Consider the following 19,423-nt stretch of genomic DNA (forward strand, 5'->3'; position numbering starts at 1 on the left):
AAGTTAATTTTATCTTTATGAGAATTACATTGAAAACCTTTTTCATTTAACTTTGACTAGTAAGAATTTAGCCTTAAAGCTACTGTTTACCAAACTTTAAACATACACATAAACATGGTCATTAATACACAAGGAGAGAAACCTTTGTTACGAAGACATGTCATTTTAAACACAAATTTAAATCTATACTGTCTTAGTTGTTGCGGGGGGGAGGGGTTCACCATCCGGAGGTGGCTTCCCGCGCAGCTTCACTTTTAGGAATTGCAGGTTGCGATCTCTACACAAATCTCTGCGTACTCCAGCTTGTCTGCCTTCAGACTGGACCGGCGGCTGGAGATCTCATGTGCCCAGTTTCGGCAGGGAGCCCGGGGGTCCGGGAGGCCCGGGATGGTTCCAGAATTCATAGAAAGAGGGCAGGCAGGCCATCTTTGTAGAAGGCGTGGGCCTAGGTGCCCAGGGGTGGTGGCCATGATAGGCCGCGGCCCTGCCCCATGGCCCTGCCATGTCTGCTGCCCTGCTCGCAGTGGCCGAGCAGCGTGGAGGGATCACGCGTCCAGTGCCCTGCGCCACGCGGTGGAGAGCCGGCTCCTGTGGGCTGGCCTCGGGCTCTTGCGTGTTGGCCTCGGGCTCTTGCGTGTTGGCCTCGGGCTCCAGGGGCTCTTGTGTGCTGGTGTAGGCCTCCTGCGGGCTGCGGGGCTGTGGGACTGCAGGCGCGGTGCGCGGGGTTGTCTGGGCGCAGCCGGCTGGCTGGCTGTTTAACCAGGTGGAAACGGCAGCTCCGTGCCTTGCCTCCTGCCCGCTGGCTGTTCTGAGTTCGCCCGAGCGAGTGGAAACCACAGAGTGGTCCAGAGATAAATGTTCCAGAAACAGCAAAACAGTCTCGTGAAGAAAGAGCAGAGGCCTTTGGAGATCTCTTCACAAGCAGAAGAGAAGGCCATAGTGCATAGGTAGCCAAATTGTCTTTACTTATCTGAGAGATGCGCAGGTCAGCCCCACGTTGGGCGCCATTTGTTGTTAAAATTCGGGAAGGCTCTTGCCGGGTGGTTTAGCTTCACGGGCGGGTAACAGAGACGCGGAGACAACGGCTGGGCAGGGAAGCTGTACTGGGGAACCCTCTGAAACTCTTCCACTGTGGAACTCTCTCTTACTCTGTAACTCTGAAACTCTCCACTCAGGAACCCTCTCAAAACTCTGGCACTCTCGAACTCAGGAACCCTCTCCCGGGGTTCCTTCGGGGCGGGGCCAAGTGGGCCCGCGAAATTAACTGGACTGATCCAATTCTCTTGTCGGGGAAGGGCTAGAACAAACCAATGTAAAGCAACACTGATCTTACTATGTGATTACTCATTTAGTATCAAGAGAACCCATGAAATTGTCAAAGATTTAACCAGGACACAGAGAACAGACTTGAAAGTAGATACAGTTGAGAAAAGGAAAGATGACTGAAGCCGCCTATTACAATGATTAAGTAGAAACAATAAAAGCAAGCAGTCAGCTAATTAAGCAATGTCTGACGTTTCATTTCTCATGACTATAAAAGCATCAGGTTCATACAGGCTGTAACAAAATAGGCAGAAGAGAATTCCAGATGTCAGATGTACTGACTATTGGTTGGAATTAAAAATCAGGTACCAGGAGATAGCTTACATGATAGAGCACATACTTTCACATGTGAGGACTCAGGTTTGAGCCCCTGACATCACATGGGATAGGGCAGTTCTGTTCCCTATTTCACTCTCTCTCTGAAATCAGGAGAGTCCACAGGGATTGGTGGGATCACTCAGGTACCAAAAGAAGAAAATGGAAAAAAAAATTCCCAGCACACATGAACACACACACTAAGTAAATCAGTACATCCAAAACAGCATTGACAATGATGTTGTGTCACCTTGTTCTGTTGAGTTAAATGGAGGTCAGCAACAAACTCTGGTTTTAAACACAGATAACTGCCCATGATTTTCTCAAACCATGAGCAAAATGCAGAATATACAGTTCATCCTTTTAAAATTAGGGTACAAAATAGGTCATCTGACACCCTTAAGACTGTTGTGAGAATTCAACAAAGACATCTGAAGTACTTGTACAAATAGGTAATAGCTGTTACCATTATTATTACTATTTTAGGAATATTACTGTGGAAAAGTAATGAGAAAAAGAGCTATGGGTTAGATTCTCTATACAAGAGAATATAATTCTGGTTTTGGTTTATGTTAAAATTAATTATTCAAATGCAATCAAGTTCAGAGAAAGCAAACAGAAAAACTAATAGATAGACTCATATTAATTTTAAATATGAAATAGCTCGACTGAGAAGCATAAACTAATTTGGAACTGTTTAATGTTTTTTTAGATATGCTAGTAATAGCAATTTAATAGCATTTATTCATGGTAGACTTTTTAAAATTAATGTGCATCCAAAGGACTAAGATATGAAGGGAAATTAAATGTAGAAAACACTGTAAGTACTATTAAAGAATACAGCGAGGTCCGGCTATATATCTCATCTGGATAATGTGTCTGCTTTGTGATGGGTGTGACCCAGGTTCAAACCTAGCCCTCACTATACTGCAGGGAGCTTTGGTACAGTGGTATCATTCTTTCTCTGTGTCCCTGTCTCTATTTGAATAAGTCAACCTGAAATGACAGAGCCCTGACAATGGTAAAGGAAAAAAAAAAAAGTAAGACAGTGAATAAATAGTCAGTGAATTAAATAGAATGTTAAGAGAAAATGATTGATTAAGGTCTTTTGGGACAAGAACTGATACCATTACCTGTCATTTACAAGAGACTTAAGGAATGGCTATTTGGCCTCCAGAGAAGCTCTCTTTTCCTGAAAACCCTCAGGAGACAATCTAATGCCCTAGGAGGAGCTTATTGCTTCAGAGACAGAATGTGATTGAAGTTAGGCCAATAAAATTTCACCTTGGGACTTAGGGATTTAGAGCTGAGTGATGCAGGGGTTGCATCACTCAGCCTTTCTGCTGTAATACTGCAGTATTCTAGGAATAAAGTGTGTGGATTGATGGTTACGTGTCTTAAACTTGTCTTGGTTCATGTTTCAACTATATTCAACAAGTACGATGTATTAGGTATTGTTCCCTTCTAATACCTCCCTTTCCCCTGTGTTTTTTGGCTCAATTTAGCTTAAGTCCCTTCTACTTAAAATCAAAAATAGAATTCCAAAACAAACAACCTGAGGTAGTACTTGAACATTATCAGTATTAAAAAAATGTACTTTAGTGCTAATACTGAAATTCTAAATAGTAAATGTAAATCTTCTAAGTTTACTTTAGGATAATGAAGCTCTGGAAATTTAAGGAATAACAATGCAGATATGAGAAGTGATATTAGCCATCAGTAAAAGGGAAACACATGATTTTTCCACTTGGTTTTATGAACATGAATACCACCAAATTCTTATAAATATGTCACAGACTGGCAGAGTCCCAATCTGTTTTGAAAACTACTGAAATCCCAAATGAATAAATAAATAAATATACTGATATACAGAAATTTCAAAAAATTGGGTGAGGGGAGGTCTGGTGAGATAGCTCACCAAATAGTTCACACTTTATCATCCATGAGGACTTGAGTTTGAAGCCCTGACCACCATATGGAAACAGCATGCAAAGTTATCTTTTCTTCTCTGTCTCTCCGCGTCTCTCCCCCTCTATCTAAAAGAATCTGCCAGGAGAGGTGGAATCTTCCAGATTTGAAGTACCAGTGGAATTTGGTGACAAAACAAAAAACTTTTGTTAGTAAATTCATTATAGCTTTGTTTTTCCTTTTGTTGCCCTTGTTTTTTATTTTATTTTTATATGCCCTTGTTGTTGTGGTTATTATTGTTGTTGCTGTTACTGATGTTGTTAGATAGGACAGAGAGAAATAGAGAGAGGAGGGGAAAACAGGGTGGGGGAGAGAGGGGAAAACAAGGTGGGGGAGAGAAAGACAGACACCTGCAGACCTGCTTCACCGCCTATGAATTGACTCCCCTTGCAGGTGGGGAGCTGGGGGATCTAACCAGGATCCTTACACTGGTCCTTGCGCTTTGCACCATGTGCACTTAACCCACTGTGCTATATCACCCAACTCCCATTTATTTTCCTCATCTTTGTAGGCCAGATGGTGTACCCACTATGCTACCTCCTGGGTTGCTCAGTTGATTTTAATAATTAACGAAAACAACTTTTCTAATTTCCATGGCAAAGATAAAGTGGCCAAGCACCTAGTTAACCAGTGAACAGAGCAAAGGAGAGTGAACAGAAATAAAATGGTGATTGAACTATTCTGGAGTTCAATCCCTTATCTTTGGACAGATTTGCCATTGGTGTGATTTTTGCTCATGCTGTTTTGCTTTACTTCTGAGGCTTCCCTGTCCTCTTGAAGTAACAAGGGTGTTTTTTAACTGAAAATACATTCTGAGTTCTAAAGTGAAGAGAACTCAGTAAGTACCAAAAGGAAAAGAAAAAAGAGAATGTAAAATAGTGTGTCCTTTAAAAAAAAGTATAACCTTAGTGGTGGGTACAGTGTGAAATTATGCCCTATCATCTTACAATCTTGTAAAGCACTGTTATTCACAATTAAAAAATAACTTGGGAAAGAAAATTAATAGTGTGTTTAATTCTTTTAATATTTATTCCCTTTTGTTGTCCTTGTTGTTTTATTGTTATAGTCGTTGTTGGATAGGACAGAGAGAAATGGAGAGAGGAGAGGAAGACAGAAAGGGGGAAAGAAAGATAGACAGACCTGCTTCACCACTTGTGAAACCCGGGGCTCGAACAGGGATCCTTGCAACCATCCTCATGCTTCCACTGTGCTACCGCCAGATTCCCAATAGTGTGTGTTCTAACTAAGGAAATTATGGAGACACAAAATACAGCTTTTGCTACCCTTTGGCCACAGTAAAGGAGGGAACAGGAATCAGTTACAACGCCAAGAGGAAGCAAACCAGAGTGATTCAAGAACTGCTAAATCTTTGAGGTCAGCCTTAATTTGTTTTTTCTATCAGAACACTGCTCAGCTCTGGCTTCTGGTATTGCTGGGGATTGAATCTGGGATCCCAGATCCTCAGATATGAATGTCTTTTGCATAACCATCATCTCTTTGACCCGTATCTTTTTTTAAAAAAAAATATTTTGTTTTATTTTAATGAGAGCGAAATACAGAGAAAAAAAGATTTAGAGAGATACTAGAACTCTGCTCAACTCTGGCTTATGATGGAGTGGAAGACAGAACCTCAGGTATTCAGGTCATTTGTGTAACCATTTTGAATACAGCCCCTTCTTCCTTTTGAATATAGCCCTTCTTAATTTTGAATATAGCCCTTCTTAATTTTGAATATAGCCCTTCTTAATTTTGAATATAGCCCTTCTTCTTACTCTTTCAAACCTAATTTTTGTTGGATAGCACTATAAATTGATCTAGCAGGCAACGGATATATATATATATAGTTGTTGTTGTACCAGTGGCAAGTGATAATGCATACTGGGAGTCTGCAGTGAAGGCCAAATAGGAACCATCCCATTAAAGCCTGGAATTCTTTGGTCCATACTCCCAGAGGGTACGTCAGGAAAGAGAAGGGGGAAAAAAAAGACACTCAGTAGTGTGACTTAGAAGGGAAGAGAAAGCAGGGCTATAGCAAAAAATGGGCAGATTAGATATAGATATAGATTGCTAGTTATGGAAACAGTCAACCAATACGTGATTTTTGGGAAAACTAATGCAGTTTCCGTTGGAGGGAATAGGAACACAGAACTTGTGGTGGGAGAGGTGTGGAATTATACCCATTACCTTACAATTTTGTATATCAATATTAAATCACTAATATACTTTGTTTTTAAAGTCTGGCATTCTTTCCTCTAGTTTGCTGTTAGTTTGGCTGGAGTCCACAAGGCAGAAGGAGCACTGGTGGGGCCGGGAGCGTACAGACAAAACATCTCCAGAGCAGTGCTCACTTGCTTTCTAGGGTTCCCCTGAGCCATGAGGGCTTCCGGCTCCCTTTCCAGACGATTCCCCGTCCCCTTGAGATTGGGTTCAGATGGGCGGGACTCTTAGCTGCGGAAACTACCAGTGCCAAAAAGGGGTCCCAAATCTTCAGTTTTTCAAAAAGTCACCTTTCGGGCTTCATTCGCGACATGATAGAGCCACATGAGTCCTGACTCCCTCCGCAGGGCACAGCTCAGCTCTCTGGGGTGGCCGGTTCACAGCCGGGACGCAGCTCAGACTTCCACCCGGAGGCTACACCTGCGACGTCACAATCGAAGCCCTCCCCTCCCCTGGGGTGTTCGGAGCCTGCGGCGCACGCGCAGACGCCCGGAACGGCCGCCGTTCGAGGGACATCGGGGCGACGGTCTAGATCCTGGAAAGACTTGACTCCTTCGTCACCCGGCAGAGACTGTCCTTGGCCGCGGCTGCTTAGGATGCCCACAAGTGCGACCAGCAGAGCGGCCATTCAGCCCGCAGCGCGCTTCCGTTTTAAAGCTCCGACTTCCGGTTCCGTTGCCAGTTCCTCTCCCCACCTCCCACTTCCGGCGACTGGAGTCCCCCTGCGGCCGGTTCCTGTGTCCGCTGCTGCTGGCACCGAGGCGCTGCAGGTGAGGGCACCTAGCCCACCTCCCCCCATGCGCTGCCCGCGGGGACACCCGGGGGACAGGCCACCGTGGGGACAGGGGACCCACTCCTCAGCTATCATCGAGATGGCTGGCGGCTGGCTGCGGACCCGTCTTGTCCCACCGCCGCCGTCGCTCCAGCCGCCCGCCCCGGTCTGCTGTCCGCGCTTAAATGCGGCGTTCTCCCTGCGGTCCTTCTCGCTTGTGTCGGGGGCTCCCCCCCTCTCCCTGTGGGGTTTGAGTCCCCCGTTTCAAGACTCTCCCTTCTGGATTTGTCGGTTTCTCCCCGCCCCCCCCCCCCCCCCCCGGGTTCGGGGTCCCTGCTTCCTCCCTGCCTGGCCTCGGGACTCGCAGTTCCCGGGGTGCTCGGCGCTGTCTCGCGCGACCTGTTCGCTCCGCGGCCCGGAGGCTGTGAGGCCGGCGCGTGAGGATGACGGGCGGCAGCCCAACTGAGCGTGTCGCCGCGGCGCTGAGGTCACTAGGGTCCGCCTGGCTCTGTCCAGTTTACAAAGTGCTGCCCCGGGTGTCATCTCTTGGCCTAACACGCGTCTTGTCGAGTAAAAAAGATTTTGAACGAGGGGAGGTGGCGAGTCGGCAATGTTTGGGGGGCAGAACTCAAACCCCAGGCAAAGACTGTTCTTGGCAGGAGCTTAGAAAGCTGTCCTCCTTGCTTGCCTATTGGGGTCTGAGTGCCCCCCCCCCTCCTCCTCTCTTTTTTCCCAGTTCGGAAATCTGATAGGCTCTGGAAAGACACAAAACATTTAAGTAGGAGAGAAGTCCTTCCTCCCTTACTCCTTCCCTTCCTTCCTTTCTGACAGTGATAAGAGACATAGAGAGGAAGAGAGAGTCACCTACAGCAATGCTCTACTACTCTTAAAGCTTCCCCTCTGCAGGTGGAAACTGGGGGCTTCACCTAGGTCCTCACACATGGTAACCTGTGCACTCTACTGAATGCACCTGGCTCCAGAATAGTAATATTCAAACTGTATTTCAATTTGACTCAAAAGACCCACTTGACTTTTTAAATTTAGTATGTTGTTACTTAAACAAATTCTCTCTAAAATGAAATACATTGTCCTGAATTCACATACTTTAACTTTTTATTAGAGCAGGTTATGGCAAACGCTAGAAGAAGAAGAGCAGGTTATAAATATACACGAGTAAGCATGAGTAAATTTATAGTGCATTTTCACTACTGGGCATGGTGAAAGATGCTTTAAGTTTACAAATAAGCTTTGCATGTTGATTAAAAATTTACCTTCACCTTTCTAGTTGGTCTTGTTCCATGCAAATGCACTTGGATGTTTCTTTGAGTAAGTGGTAGCATTTGGAAATGCCAGTACTTAGAAATCAGAAAATCCGGTTCTCTGACCTACAGGAGGAATGAATGTTTTAAAACTGGTAGGCTGCAAGCAGATGCCGTATAATCTGAAATGTTTGTGTCTGCGGACTTTGTAACTATTGATTTCAGATCCTTTAACTCCTATAGGTTCAGTTCAGGAAAGACAGTTGTAATATTGGGGGAGAAGTGAGACTGTGTCAGAAGATCTTTTCATTGACCAGCCGATGACCAGAACTCTCATTCCTTTAATTTTAAGGAGGACCCTTTAATCAGACAGCCTCATTAAATGAGATGGCCTACATAAAAACTGTCTGATTTATTAGACATGCAAGGAATAGTGACTATATACTATTTAGCACTGTGCCTGGTTCATAAGAACTTTCAGTTTTAAAAATTTATTTGGGGACCCTGTGATAGTATGCTTGGTTTAAGTGCAAGTTATCTACCATGTGCAAGGACCTGGCTTCAGGCCATTGCTCCCCACCTACAGAGGGAAAGCTTCATAAGCAGTGAATTAGTGCTACAGGTCTTTCTCTCCCCCCCTTCCTCTCTGTCTTCTGTTTCTCCCTTCTATTTCAGTTTTTCTCTATCTCTATATAAATAAAATATTAAAAAGGTAATTTATTTTATTTATTTTTTTTTTTTTATTAATTAACAAAACCATAGGGTAGGAGGGGTACAACTCCACACAATTCCCACCGCCCAATCTCCATATCCCACCCCCTCCCCCGATAGCTTTCCCATTCTCTATCCCTCTGGGAGCATGGACCCAGGGTCATTGAGGGTTGCAGAAGGTAGAAGGTCTGGCTTCTGTAATTGCTTCCTCGCTGAACATGGGCGTTGACTGGTCGGTCCACACTCCCAGTCTGCCTCTCTCTTTCCCTAGTAGGATGGGTCTCTGGGGAAGCTGAGCTCCAGGACACATTGGTGGTGTCTTCAATCCAGGGAAGTCTGGCTGGCATCCTGATGACACCTGGAACCTGGTGACTGAAAAGAGAGTTAACATACAAAGCCAAACAAATTGTTGAGCAATCATGGACCCAAAGCTTGGAAAAGTGGAGAGGAAGTATTAGGGAGGTACTCACTGCAAACTCTAGTATACTTCTGCTTTCTTACTTTGGTGCCATACTCCAAACTCAGTCAATTTCTGCTTTGCGTTTCTACTTCTTCTTCCTTTTTTTGTTTTTTTTACATGCATAACATTCCCCAGATTCCCATTTAGCAATACAACCCCCACTATTTCATTCGTCATTTTTCATGGACCTGTATTCTCCCCACCCACCCACCCACCCCAGAGTCTTTTACTTTGGTGTAATACTCCAATTCCATTTTAGGTTTGACTTGTGTTTTCTTTTCTAATCTTGTTTTTCAACTACGGCCTGAGAGTGAGATCATCCCATATTCATCCTTCTGTTTCTGACTTATTTCACTCAACATGATTTTTTCAAGGTCCATCCAAGATCGGCTGAAAACGGTGAAGTCACCATTTTTTACAGCTGAGTAGTATTCCATTGTGTATATATACCACAACTTGCTCAGCCACTCATCTGTTGTTGGACACCTGGGTTGCTTCCAGGTTTTGGCTATTACAAATTGTGCTGCCAAGAACATATGTGTACACAGATCTTTTTGGATGGATGTGTTGGGTTCCTTAGGATATATCCCCAGGAGGGGAATTGCAGAGTCATAGGGTAGGTCCATTTCTAGCCTTCTGAGAGTTCTCCAGACTGTTCTCCACAGAGGTTGGACCAATTGACATTCCCACCAGCAGTGCAGGAGGGTTCCTTTGACCCCACACCCTCTCCAGCATTTGCTGCTGTTACCTTTTCTGATGTGTGACATTCTCACAGGAGTGAAGTGATATCTCATTGTTGTCTTGATTTGCATTTCTCTGACAATCAGAGACTTGGAGCATTTTTTCATGTGTTTCTTGGCCTTTTGGATCTCTTCTGTGGTGAATATTCTGTCCAATTCCTCCCCCCATTTTTGGATGGGGTTATTTGTTGTCTTGTTGTTGAGTCTGGTAAGCTCTTTATATATGTTGGTTATTAAACTCTTATCTGATGTATGGCATGTAAAGATCTTCTCCCATTCTGTGAGGGGTCTCTTGATTTGGGTAGTGGTTTCTTTTGCTGTGAAGAAGCTTTTTAATTTGATGTAGTCCCATAGGTTTATACTTGCCTTAGTCTTCCTTGTAATTGGATTCGTTTCATTGAAAATGTCTTTAAAATTTATGCGGAAAAAAGTTCTTCCAATATTTTCCTCTAAGTATCTGATAGTTTCTGGTCTAACATCCAAGTCCTTGATCCACTTGGAATTTACTTTTGTATTTGGTGAAATACAGTGATTCAGCTTCATTCTTCTGCATGTTTCAACCCATTGTTTCCAACACCATTTGTTGAAGAGACTCTGCTTTCCCCATGTAATAGTCTGGGTCCCTTTGTCAAAGATTAGATGTCCATAGGTGTGGGGCCTCATTTCTGGGCTCTCAATTCTATTCCACTGGTCAGTGTGTCTGTTCATGTTCCAGTACCAAACAGTTTTGATGACAATGGCCCTATAGTATAGTTTGAGATCTGGCAGTGTGATGCCTCCGGTTCTGTTCTTTTTTCTCAAGATTGTTTTGGCAATTCTAGGTCTTTTCTGGTTCCAGATAAACATTTGTAGCATTTGTTCTATTCTCCTAAAAAATGTGCTTGGGATCTTGATGGGGATAGCATTAAATTTGTAGATGGCTCTGGGTAATATATTCATTTTGATGATGTTAATTCTTCCAACCCATGAGCATGGAATATCTTTCCACTTCTTTGTGTCTTTTTCAATTTCTTTGAGTAGTGACTCATAATTTTCAGTATACAAGTCTTTCACTTCTTTGGTTAGGTTTATTCCTAGATATTTTATTGTTTTTGTTGCTATAGAAAAAGGAACTGATTTCTGGATTTCAATTTCTTCTAACTTAGTGTTTGCATACAGGAATGCCACTGACTTTTGAATGTTAATTTTATAGCCTGACACATTACTGTATTGCCTGATGATTTCCAAAAGCTTCTTGCTAGATTCCTTAGGTTTTTCCATGTATACTATCATGTCATCTGCAAATAAGGAGAGTTTGACTTCTTCTCTTCCAATCTGTATGCCTTTAATTCCTTGCTCCTGCCTGATTGCTATGGCAAGAACTTCCAACACTATGTTGAATAGTAATGGTGATAGTGGGCAGCCCTGTCTAGTACCTGATCTGAGGGGAAATGCTTCCAGTTTTTCACCATTGAGTATGATGTTGGCTGTAGGTTTGCTATATATAGACTCCACTATCTTCAGGAATTTTCCATCTATTCCTATTTTTTGTAGTGTTTTGATCATAAAGGGATGTTGTATTTTGTCAAAGGCTTTCTCTGCATCTATTGATATGACCATGTGGTTTTTGGTCTTGCTTTTGTTGATGTGGTGGATCACATTGATTGATTTACGTATATTAAACCAACCTTGCATGCCTGGGATAAACCCCACTTGGTCATGATGAACAATTTTTTTGATATACTGCTGTATCCGGTTGGCTAGAATTTTGTTCAATATTTTCGCATCTATGTTCATTAGAGATATTGGTCTGTAGTTTTCTTTTTTGGTTGTGTCCCTGTCTGCTTTTGGTATCAGGGTGATGTTGGCTTCATAGAAGCTGGCAGGGAGTATTCCAGTGTCTTCAATCTTCTGGAAGACTTTTAAAAGTAGAGGTATTAGTTCTTCTTTGAAGGTTTTGTAGAATTCATTTGTAAAACCATCTGGTCCAGGACTTTTATTTTTGGGAAGATTTTTGATAACTGTTTCAATTTCATTAGCTGTGATGGGCCTGTTCATGTTATCCACTTCCTCTTTACTTAGTTTTGGAAGTTGGTAGGTATCTAGGAAATCATTCATTTCTTGCAGTTTCTCTAGCTTGGTGGCATATAGTTGTTCATAGAAGCCTCGCCTGATATGTTGAATTTCTGCATTGTCTGTTGTGATTTCTCCTCTTTTATTTACTATCCGATTTATTTGGGTCTTCTCCTTTTTTTGTTTTGTGAGTCTGGCTAAAGGTTTGTCGATTTTGTTTACTCTTTCGAAGAACCAACATTTACTTTCATTGATCTTTTGTATGGTTTTCCTATTCTCAATGTTATTTATTTCTGCCCTAACTTTAGTAATTTCTGTCCTTCTGGTTGCTTTAGGATTCCTTTGTTGTTCTTCTTCTAGGTCTTTAAGATGTGCAATCAGGCTGTTTATTTGTGCCTTTTCTTGTTTCCTAATGTGTGCTTGTATAGCTATGAACTTCCCTCTTAGGACTGCTTTAGCTGTGTCCCAAATATTTTGATAGCTTGTGTCTTCATTTTCATTGAACTCTCGAAACATTTTGATTTCTTCCTTGATTTCCTCTTTGACCCAGAAGTTGTTAAGAAGTGTACTGTTGAGCTTCCACATTTTCGCACTGTTTCTAATCTTTTGTTGATTGTTAAGTGTTAGTTTAATTCCACTGTGGTCTGAGAAGATGCTTGGGATGATTTCAGTGCTCTTGAATAGGCTGATGCTGTCTTTGTGGCCTAACATATGGTCTATCCTTGAGAATGATCTAAAAAGGTAATTTATTTAACCATTCCTTATATTGTGCCTACTATGTGCCAGGAAATTTGTGGTTCACAAATATTAGCTAATTTCATCCTCATAAAAACCTGAAGAAGGGAGTCGGACGGTAGCGCAGCTGGTTAAGCGCAGGTGGTGCAAAGCACAAGAATAGGCATAAGGATCCTAGTTCGAGCCCCCAGCTCGCCACCTGCAGGGGAGTCGCTTCACATGTGGTGAAGCAGGTCTGCAGGTGTCTGTCTTTCTCTCCTCTCTGTCTTCCCCTCCTCTCTCCATTTCTCTCTGTCCTAGCCAATAACAACAGCATTAATAACAACAATAATAACTACAACAATAAAACAACAAGGGCAACAAAAGAGAATAAATAAACAAAAACCTGAAGAAACAGTTGTATTATCATCATCCCTCTTTTTTTTTTATTTTAAACAGATGAGGAAATGTAGCCACTAAGAGTCAAATTCCCAAGAATCAGAACACTTATAGGTGGGGGAACTGGAGTCTGATTCCAGGAATCTTACTTCAGAGTTTTGTGCTTAATGACTCAGCACAGGACTTCTCAAATGTTAAGTGAACATGGGTGGTCCTTGGTGAAGGAGCTTATTGTAGCATGAATCTGCCCAAGCAGAGCAGGAGGTATATAGGTGGCCCATTGTTGCAGTTTCCTGGTTAAACAGGAAGAATCTGATGGAATAGTAAAAAGTGGTAACTCTAAGCCAAATACTAATACCTTTGCATTCTGGTAGCATTTTTATAAAGAGAGACAAGCAAAAAAACCTCCTTTCTCTAAAATAGGATTCAGAAAGCACAATGTATAAAATAGAAATAGCTGCAAGTTTGGATACATCTTCATTGTCTCTGTTGTAACTTTTAAAAATTTGTATGTGCTTTTCTTTTTAGGTACTTTTTTTTCTGAAGAAACTTTGCCAGGTCATAAGGATGGCTCTCCCTATAATTGTAAAATGGGGTGGGCAGGAGTATTCAGTGACTACACTTTCAGAAGATGATACTGTACTTGATCTCAAACAGTTTCTCAAGACACTCACAGGAGTGCTCCCAGAACGCCAGAAATTACTCGGTCTCAAAGTTAAAGGTATTTTCTTGCCCCACTTCAAACTTTTGGCATTGATGAACATATGGATCTTTATGTTTACTATTCTCTTAAGTTTTTTCCCTTAGAGATTGCCTTGGCAGGAAATTCCTCTCTTAGTTTGTGGTAAAAGTAAGACTGTAAAGTTCCTTTGAAACTACCACCTGTGTTAACATTGCTTTTCATTCCTTTGATAGTTGATGTTTACTTTAAGCTGGGGTGGGGAATATCTGGCCCCTGTACCATGTGTGACCCAGAAAATCTTATGGTCTGGCCCTGCCAAGGCAACCAAAGTTTTTTCATTACAATAGTGCTGATTTTGAAGATGATAACTTTGTGTAACCCAAGAATGATGTTACAAATCTCCAAATGACCTTTGGCAGAAAAATGGTTTCCTCATCCCTGTTTTAAACCTTTGGCAGCGAAGTCGCAGAGTCCTGCCTTTCCACACAGCCTTGTCATCACAGCCTGAGCTTGTGCTCTCCCCAAATGAGCTTTTCTGTCTTTGAAAGAATGATGGGTTTTAAGTTACTGGCAGTGCTCATTGAAATCTAGCCTCAAGGCAATTCTCATGTTATTTGTGTTTGTTATACCATTGAAGGGTGAGTTTTAAGTAGCACAGGTCTACAATTTTATCTCAGACCTCCAGTTCTTAAAAATTATCTTCACAAACTAAGACCAGATTTTATTCTTTAAGATGGAGCTAGAGAAAAACAAACTTGGTATTGGTTGCTACATCATACAGAGTTGACCATGACTAATTTAATATTAACACTTGTTAATTTAAGGAAAAAACAAAAAACAACTTGCCGTGGTATCTGTATCAAAGCTTTTAATGGTAGGGTTTTGTATAATGGAATAGTGAAATAAGCAACTGAACTTTAGTGAGAAAACAGTCATTTGCTTGTATTGTAGGCAAACCTGCAGAAAATGACGTTAAGCTTGGAGCTCTCAAACTGAAACCAAATACTAAAATCATGATGATGGGAACTCGTGAGGAGAGCTTGGTAAATGTTTACTTTTGTTATCATTTGTCCCTTTGCAGATATGATTCACATTTCACTGTTGTCTCACAGTTTTGATTGTGGTAGAGTTGTCACTTTAGCAGTCAGTGAAAAATGAAAGCTACACAGTGCTAGTGATGTCAATGCTGCTGACAATTGCCAGGGGAGCTTATTTTCATCGAGTTAGCTGTTAGTCAAATGGTCACATATAACATGGTAACCCTGACCATGAGCATTTACAAAGAATGATTAAATGTACAACTTTTCCCACCAAGTGTGCTTGAATGACTCTTGGATTCAGACTGTATCTTTCCTTTGATTTTTATGTCTTGCATGTATGTATTTGCCATGTTAAAGATAATATGATAAAACAAAACCATTTTTTCATCTTAATAGGAAGATGTCTTAGGTCCACCCCCTGACAATGATGATGTTGTCAATGACTTTGACATTGAAGATGAAGTAATTGAAGTAGAAAATAGGTACACAGTTTATTTTTATTTTTTAATATTCAGGAAGACTGATCTTAATGTGAGAATGCTTCATGTGTTCATATTTTACTTATAGGGAAGAAAACCTTTTGAAAATTTCTCGCAGAGTGAAAGAGTATAAAGTGGAAATTTTGAATCCTCCCAGGGAAGGGAAAAAGCTTTTGGTATTAGATGTTGATTATACGTTATTTGGTAAGTCAACAAAGATTGAACTTTGTCTTCTGTTAAGCACAGCAACTTGTTTTTCTTTTGTTTGCTTAGCCTTTCCTTTCAACTCAGGGTTCATATGACCTGTTTGTTCAAAACTTTCCTCATTACAAAAGTAAATCACTCACTGTAGAAAAAACAGATAAATAAAATAAGAAATCACCTGTAATCCTGAGAGCCAGAGATGACCAGTGTCAATGCTGTGATGTATATTTTTCAAGGTGTGTTGTTTATAGCCTTTTTACTTTTAATGGGATATTGGACATCTCAGTTATTAAGTATTACTCTTGGGAATTAAGTATCTACTTTACACACTACTTTATGGGTACAGTATAATTTAACCAAGATATTCTCTATTAACATTTAAGTTTGGCATTTATCTTTAAAATAACTTTTTAATATTTTATTCTTGGCTTGCTGTTTAGTGATGTTCAGGGTAGTTTCTTGAATTCAAAATTTCTCATGTTGTGGTCTGGAAGGTGGTGCAGTGGATAAAGCATTGGACTCAGGCATGAGGTCCTGAGTTCAATCCCCGGCAGCACATGTACCAGAGTGATGTCCGGTTCTTTCTCTCTCTCCTTCTTTCTCATTAATTAATAAAATATTAAAAAAAGAATCTCCCCTACCTGCAGGGGGGTCACCTCTCGAGTGATGAAGCAGGTCTGCAGGTGTCTATATCTCTCCCCCTTCTCTTGTCTTCCCCTCCTTTCTCAATTTCTCTCTGTCCTATCTCCAATAAAAAAAAAATTCTCATGTCGAGAAAAAATATCCATCAATAGTCTAGAAATGGTTGCTTAACTACTACTACTAGAGTGCATTTATTGAACTCAAATACTAAACTTTACATATATGTTGTAAGGTATGTACACTTACTTTTAAACCTCATTATTGGGGCTGCTATTTTGGTGAAATGTGATTCTGTTGGAAGGCAGTTACCCAAAAGTGAGAATAGGTGACACTAATCTTTTTGTGGTGCTGAGGTTTCACAAATGCATGATTTCATTGCTTCCAAGACAGACCAACTTTTCCTTTTTAAATTTTAAACAGAGGGGCCAGGCAGTGGTGCACTTGGTTAAGCGCACACATTACAGTGTGCAAGGTCCTAGGTTAAAGTTCCTGGTCCCCATTTGCAGGGGAAGCCTCACGAGTGGTGAAGCAGGGTTTCAAGTGTCTATCTTGCTCTCTATTTCCCCTTCTTTCTCAATTTCTTACAGTCTCTATCCAATAAATAAATAAATATATTAAAAATTTAAAAAACAAATTTTATACAGAAAAAAAGAGACAGAGAAAGGACAAGACATCTTAGCACAGCTCCACCATCCATGGAGCTCCCCCTGGTGCTGTGGCTATCCTCTGAGGTGTCAGGGTTTGAATCTGGAACCTTGTACATGGAAAGCTATCTCCTAGCCTCCCTAGTTTGTTATTTATTATCATAAAAAATACATCAGTACTTTGAAGAAAAGAGAAAAAAAATAGTTTTGCTGTACATGCCTGAATTCTTCAAAGACCTAGCAAAGCTGATAAACAAAAATTGAACCACAAGGATGTTAAATCATGTATTTTAAAAGACTTCTCTTTTTGTCAGTGAATACGTAGTTTGTGTTTGGGTACTTGTATCACATTTCATAAGTTTCATTGATGCTTGGTACTTATTATGATGCCAAACTAATAAATAATCATGTGACTGATTTTCTTTTAGACCATAGGTCTTGTGCAGAGACGGGGGTAGAATTAATGCGGCCATATCTTCATGAATTCCTAACATCTGCATATGAGGATTATGACATTGTTATCTGGTGTAAGCTGTATTTTTTGCTTAGCTTTCTATGGAAATAACACTGTTGTTTATATTCTTCCTCTTTACAAAATATGACTTGTGTTTAAACGTACCTTTATGATTTGTGTTTAAACATACCTTTATCACTTGTTTTTAGCAAATTTCTAATGAAGGATGTTTGATTTTCTTACATCACCTATAAATTTATATACATGTTTGTCAAATACCATTGAAATAGTTAAATATATGAAGAGTATATTATGGTGGCATAATAAAAACAGCCTTTTTTTTTTATATTAAAAAGACTCAGTCTGTATTTTAAAAACTTCCAGACATACAATCAATTTTCCCCTTCTCATATTAATTAACTAGTGATTTACATGACTACACTTTGCTAGGAGTGTACATAAACACCATTCCCACCACCAAAAGACTGTGTCCCATCCTACCCACCCACCCACCCCCAACCCCCGCTGGCCCAAGAAGCCACATGTCTATCCTCCCCCTCACCAAAGGGTTTTTACTTTGGTGCCCTATTTTTTTATGAGGCTCCACATTGATTAGGATTCTTCTCCTAATCTTTACTGTCAAATCCTTAATACTTGAGGAATGACAGAAGTCAGTGTCATGTCCTGATTATGAATTAAACAAAATATCATCAATTAAAGTTGCTACATCTAATTGTACTAGGCTTTTGCTTCGAAGCCATGTAGTTGTTGGAGTCTATTAATTTTCTTTCTGTTTTTCCCTGTGATTAGAGACTCTCCATTATTCAGTGTTAATATGAGTTTATAGCTATTTAGATTAAATACTTATTGGTAAACTTAAAAAATTGTTTTCTTCTCATTTATCTTTTGAGAAAGATGTTTAGAGGGAAAGACACATTGAGACAGACCAAAGAAAATTGCCCTAGTATGTTTAGTGCTGGAGTCTGAACCCAGGGCCTCTTGTATGGAAGCGCTGTACACTAACCACTGAATAACCTCCCCATATACATTTCTAAATTTTAAGATCAGGGAAGAAAACTTCCTCATGGGGGGAGTGTATGTGTGTGTGTGTGTATAATTCAGCAATTTGATCATCTGAAATAGCATTGGAGAAAAAAGTTTACCCTCTAAATGTTATTAATATAGACTTAGAAACTTTTTTTTTTTTTTTGCCTCCAGGATTATTGCTGGGGCTCAGTGCCTGCACTATGAATCCACTGCTCCCAGAGGCTATTTTTTCTCTTTTGCCCTTGTTTATTTTTTGTTGTTGTTGTTGTTATTATTGCTGTAATTGTTGTTGGATAGGACAGAGAGAAATCAAGAGAGGATGGGAAGACGGGGAGAGAAAGACACTTGCAGACCTGCTTCACTGCCTGTGAAGTGACCGCCTGCAGGTGGGGGCTGGGGGTTAGAACTGGGATCTTAATGCCAGTCCTTTGCACTTTGCGCCATGTGCATTTAACTCGCTGCACTACTGTCCAGCTTCTAGAAACCTTTTATGATAATATTTTATATATTTGACTTGAATATACTGTGATGCTTTCTGGTAGTAGGTTGAAAAGGTCACTTTACTTTAGAGCAGAAAGACTGAGGTTTTAATTTCTGGCTTTATCCTGAGTGGCACAGGTTGTTTAATCTCTTAGCCTACATTTCCTCATCTGAGAAATGAAGTAAATCTGTATTACAAGGTAGCTGTAAGAATAGAAATGTCACTATATCAGCTAGGACCATGTCTGATGTATAATGGTTAATAACTAGAAAAATCCTTTTTATTCACTGTGAATCTTTTTTGTTTATATGAATTGCAGTCTCTAAATAGGTACTGAATATAAAAGATTGTTTTTTGGGGGAGCATCAGATAGCTCACCAAGTAGAGTGCACACTTCTGTCATGCACGAGTACTTGGATTTAAGCCCTTGGCACTACATGGGAACACCTGCACAGGGGAAGCTTCATGAATAGTGGAGCAGTGTGTGGTGTCTTTGTCTCCCTCCCCCCATCACAGCCAATGTCTATCTGAAATTAAAATGAAAAAAATCCACTGGGAGTGGTAATGGAGTCAAGCAGATGCTCAAAGTCTTCATGGGCAGAAAAAAGAGAAAAAAATAGAGATTGCTTCTCTTTGTCTCTTGACTGTTGACAATGCAAATAGAGTAGTCTCTAAAATTTTAGTTTATTTGATTAGTTCATGTCATGTGATACTTTCTCTTTGTGTGTGCATGTGCTAAAGAATTTTATTTTGAGAATGCAGTTACATCTTTTTTTCTTTTAAAAAGACACTTTAAATGATTTAACTTTTCCTCTCCTTT

General features: G+C 40.7%; 2 protein-coding genes and 1 long non-coding RNA gene across 4 annotated transcripts in view; 2 read left to right on the forward strand and 1 right to left on the reverse strand.

Moving 5' to 3' along the window:
• The window catches only part of RNF145 (ring finger protein 145), a 104,982-nt gene extending 98,119 nt beyond the window's left edge, over positions 1–6,863 (reverse strand). Inside the window, exon 1 of one of the 2 annotated variants that reach the window (XM_060198070.1) lies at positions 6,114–6,863. In XM_060198070.1, the coding sequence (XP_060054053.1) occupies positions 6,114–6,149 (36 nt within the window). In that variant the 5' untranslated portion in view covers positions 6,150–6,863. The remainder of the gene's footprint in view (positions 1–6,113) is intronic. The other variant, XM_060198067.1, reaches the window with a different exon arrangement.
• The window catches only part of LOC132540219 (uncharacterized), a 994,902-nt gene that overhangs the window by 662,902 nt on the left and 312,577 nt on the right, over positions 1–19,423 (forward strand). The gene's annotated exons all lie outside the window — the stretch shown is intronic.
• UBLCP1 (ubiquitin like domain containing CTD phosphatase 1) lies at positions 13,463–17,201 on the forward strand. Its single transcript, XM_060198071.1, has 5 exons — positions 13,463–13,651; positions 14,564–14,655; positions 15,049–15,134; positions 15,220–15,335; positions 17,050–17,201. Exons 1-5 carry the CDS (start codon positions 13,498–13,500, stop codon positions 17,184–17,186), a joined length of 585 nt encoding a protein of 194 aa, XP_060054054.1. The 5' UTR covers positions 13,463–13,497; the 3' UTR covers positions 17,187–17,201.

This window comes from Erinaceus europaeus, chromosome 9 (assembly GCF_950295315.1).
Source record: "Erinaceus europaeus chromosome 9, mEriEur2.1, whole genome shotgun sequence".
NCBI classification, from domain to species: domain Eukaryota; kingdom Metazoa; phylum Chordata; class Mammalia; order Eulipotyphla; family Erinaceidae; genus Erinaceus; species Erinaceus europaeus.

Excerpts from the sequence above, each read along its gene's own strand:
- UBLCP1 (XM_060198071.1), top strand. The coding sequence starts at position 13,498 with ATGGCTCTCCCTATAATTGTAAAATGGGGTGGGCAGGAGTATTCAGTG. Across the intron at positions 13,652-14,563 it reads ACTCGGTCTCAAAGTTAAAG|GCAAACCTGCAGAAAATGAC; the intron begins GTATTTTCTTGC and ends CTTGTATTGTAG. Across the intron at positions 15,135-15,219 it reads GTAATTGAAGTAGAAAATAG|GGAAGAAAACCTTTTGAAAA; the intron begins GTACACAGTTTA and ends TTTTACTTATAG.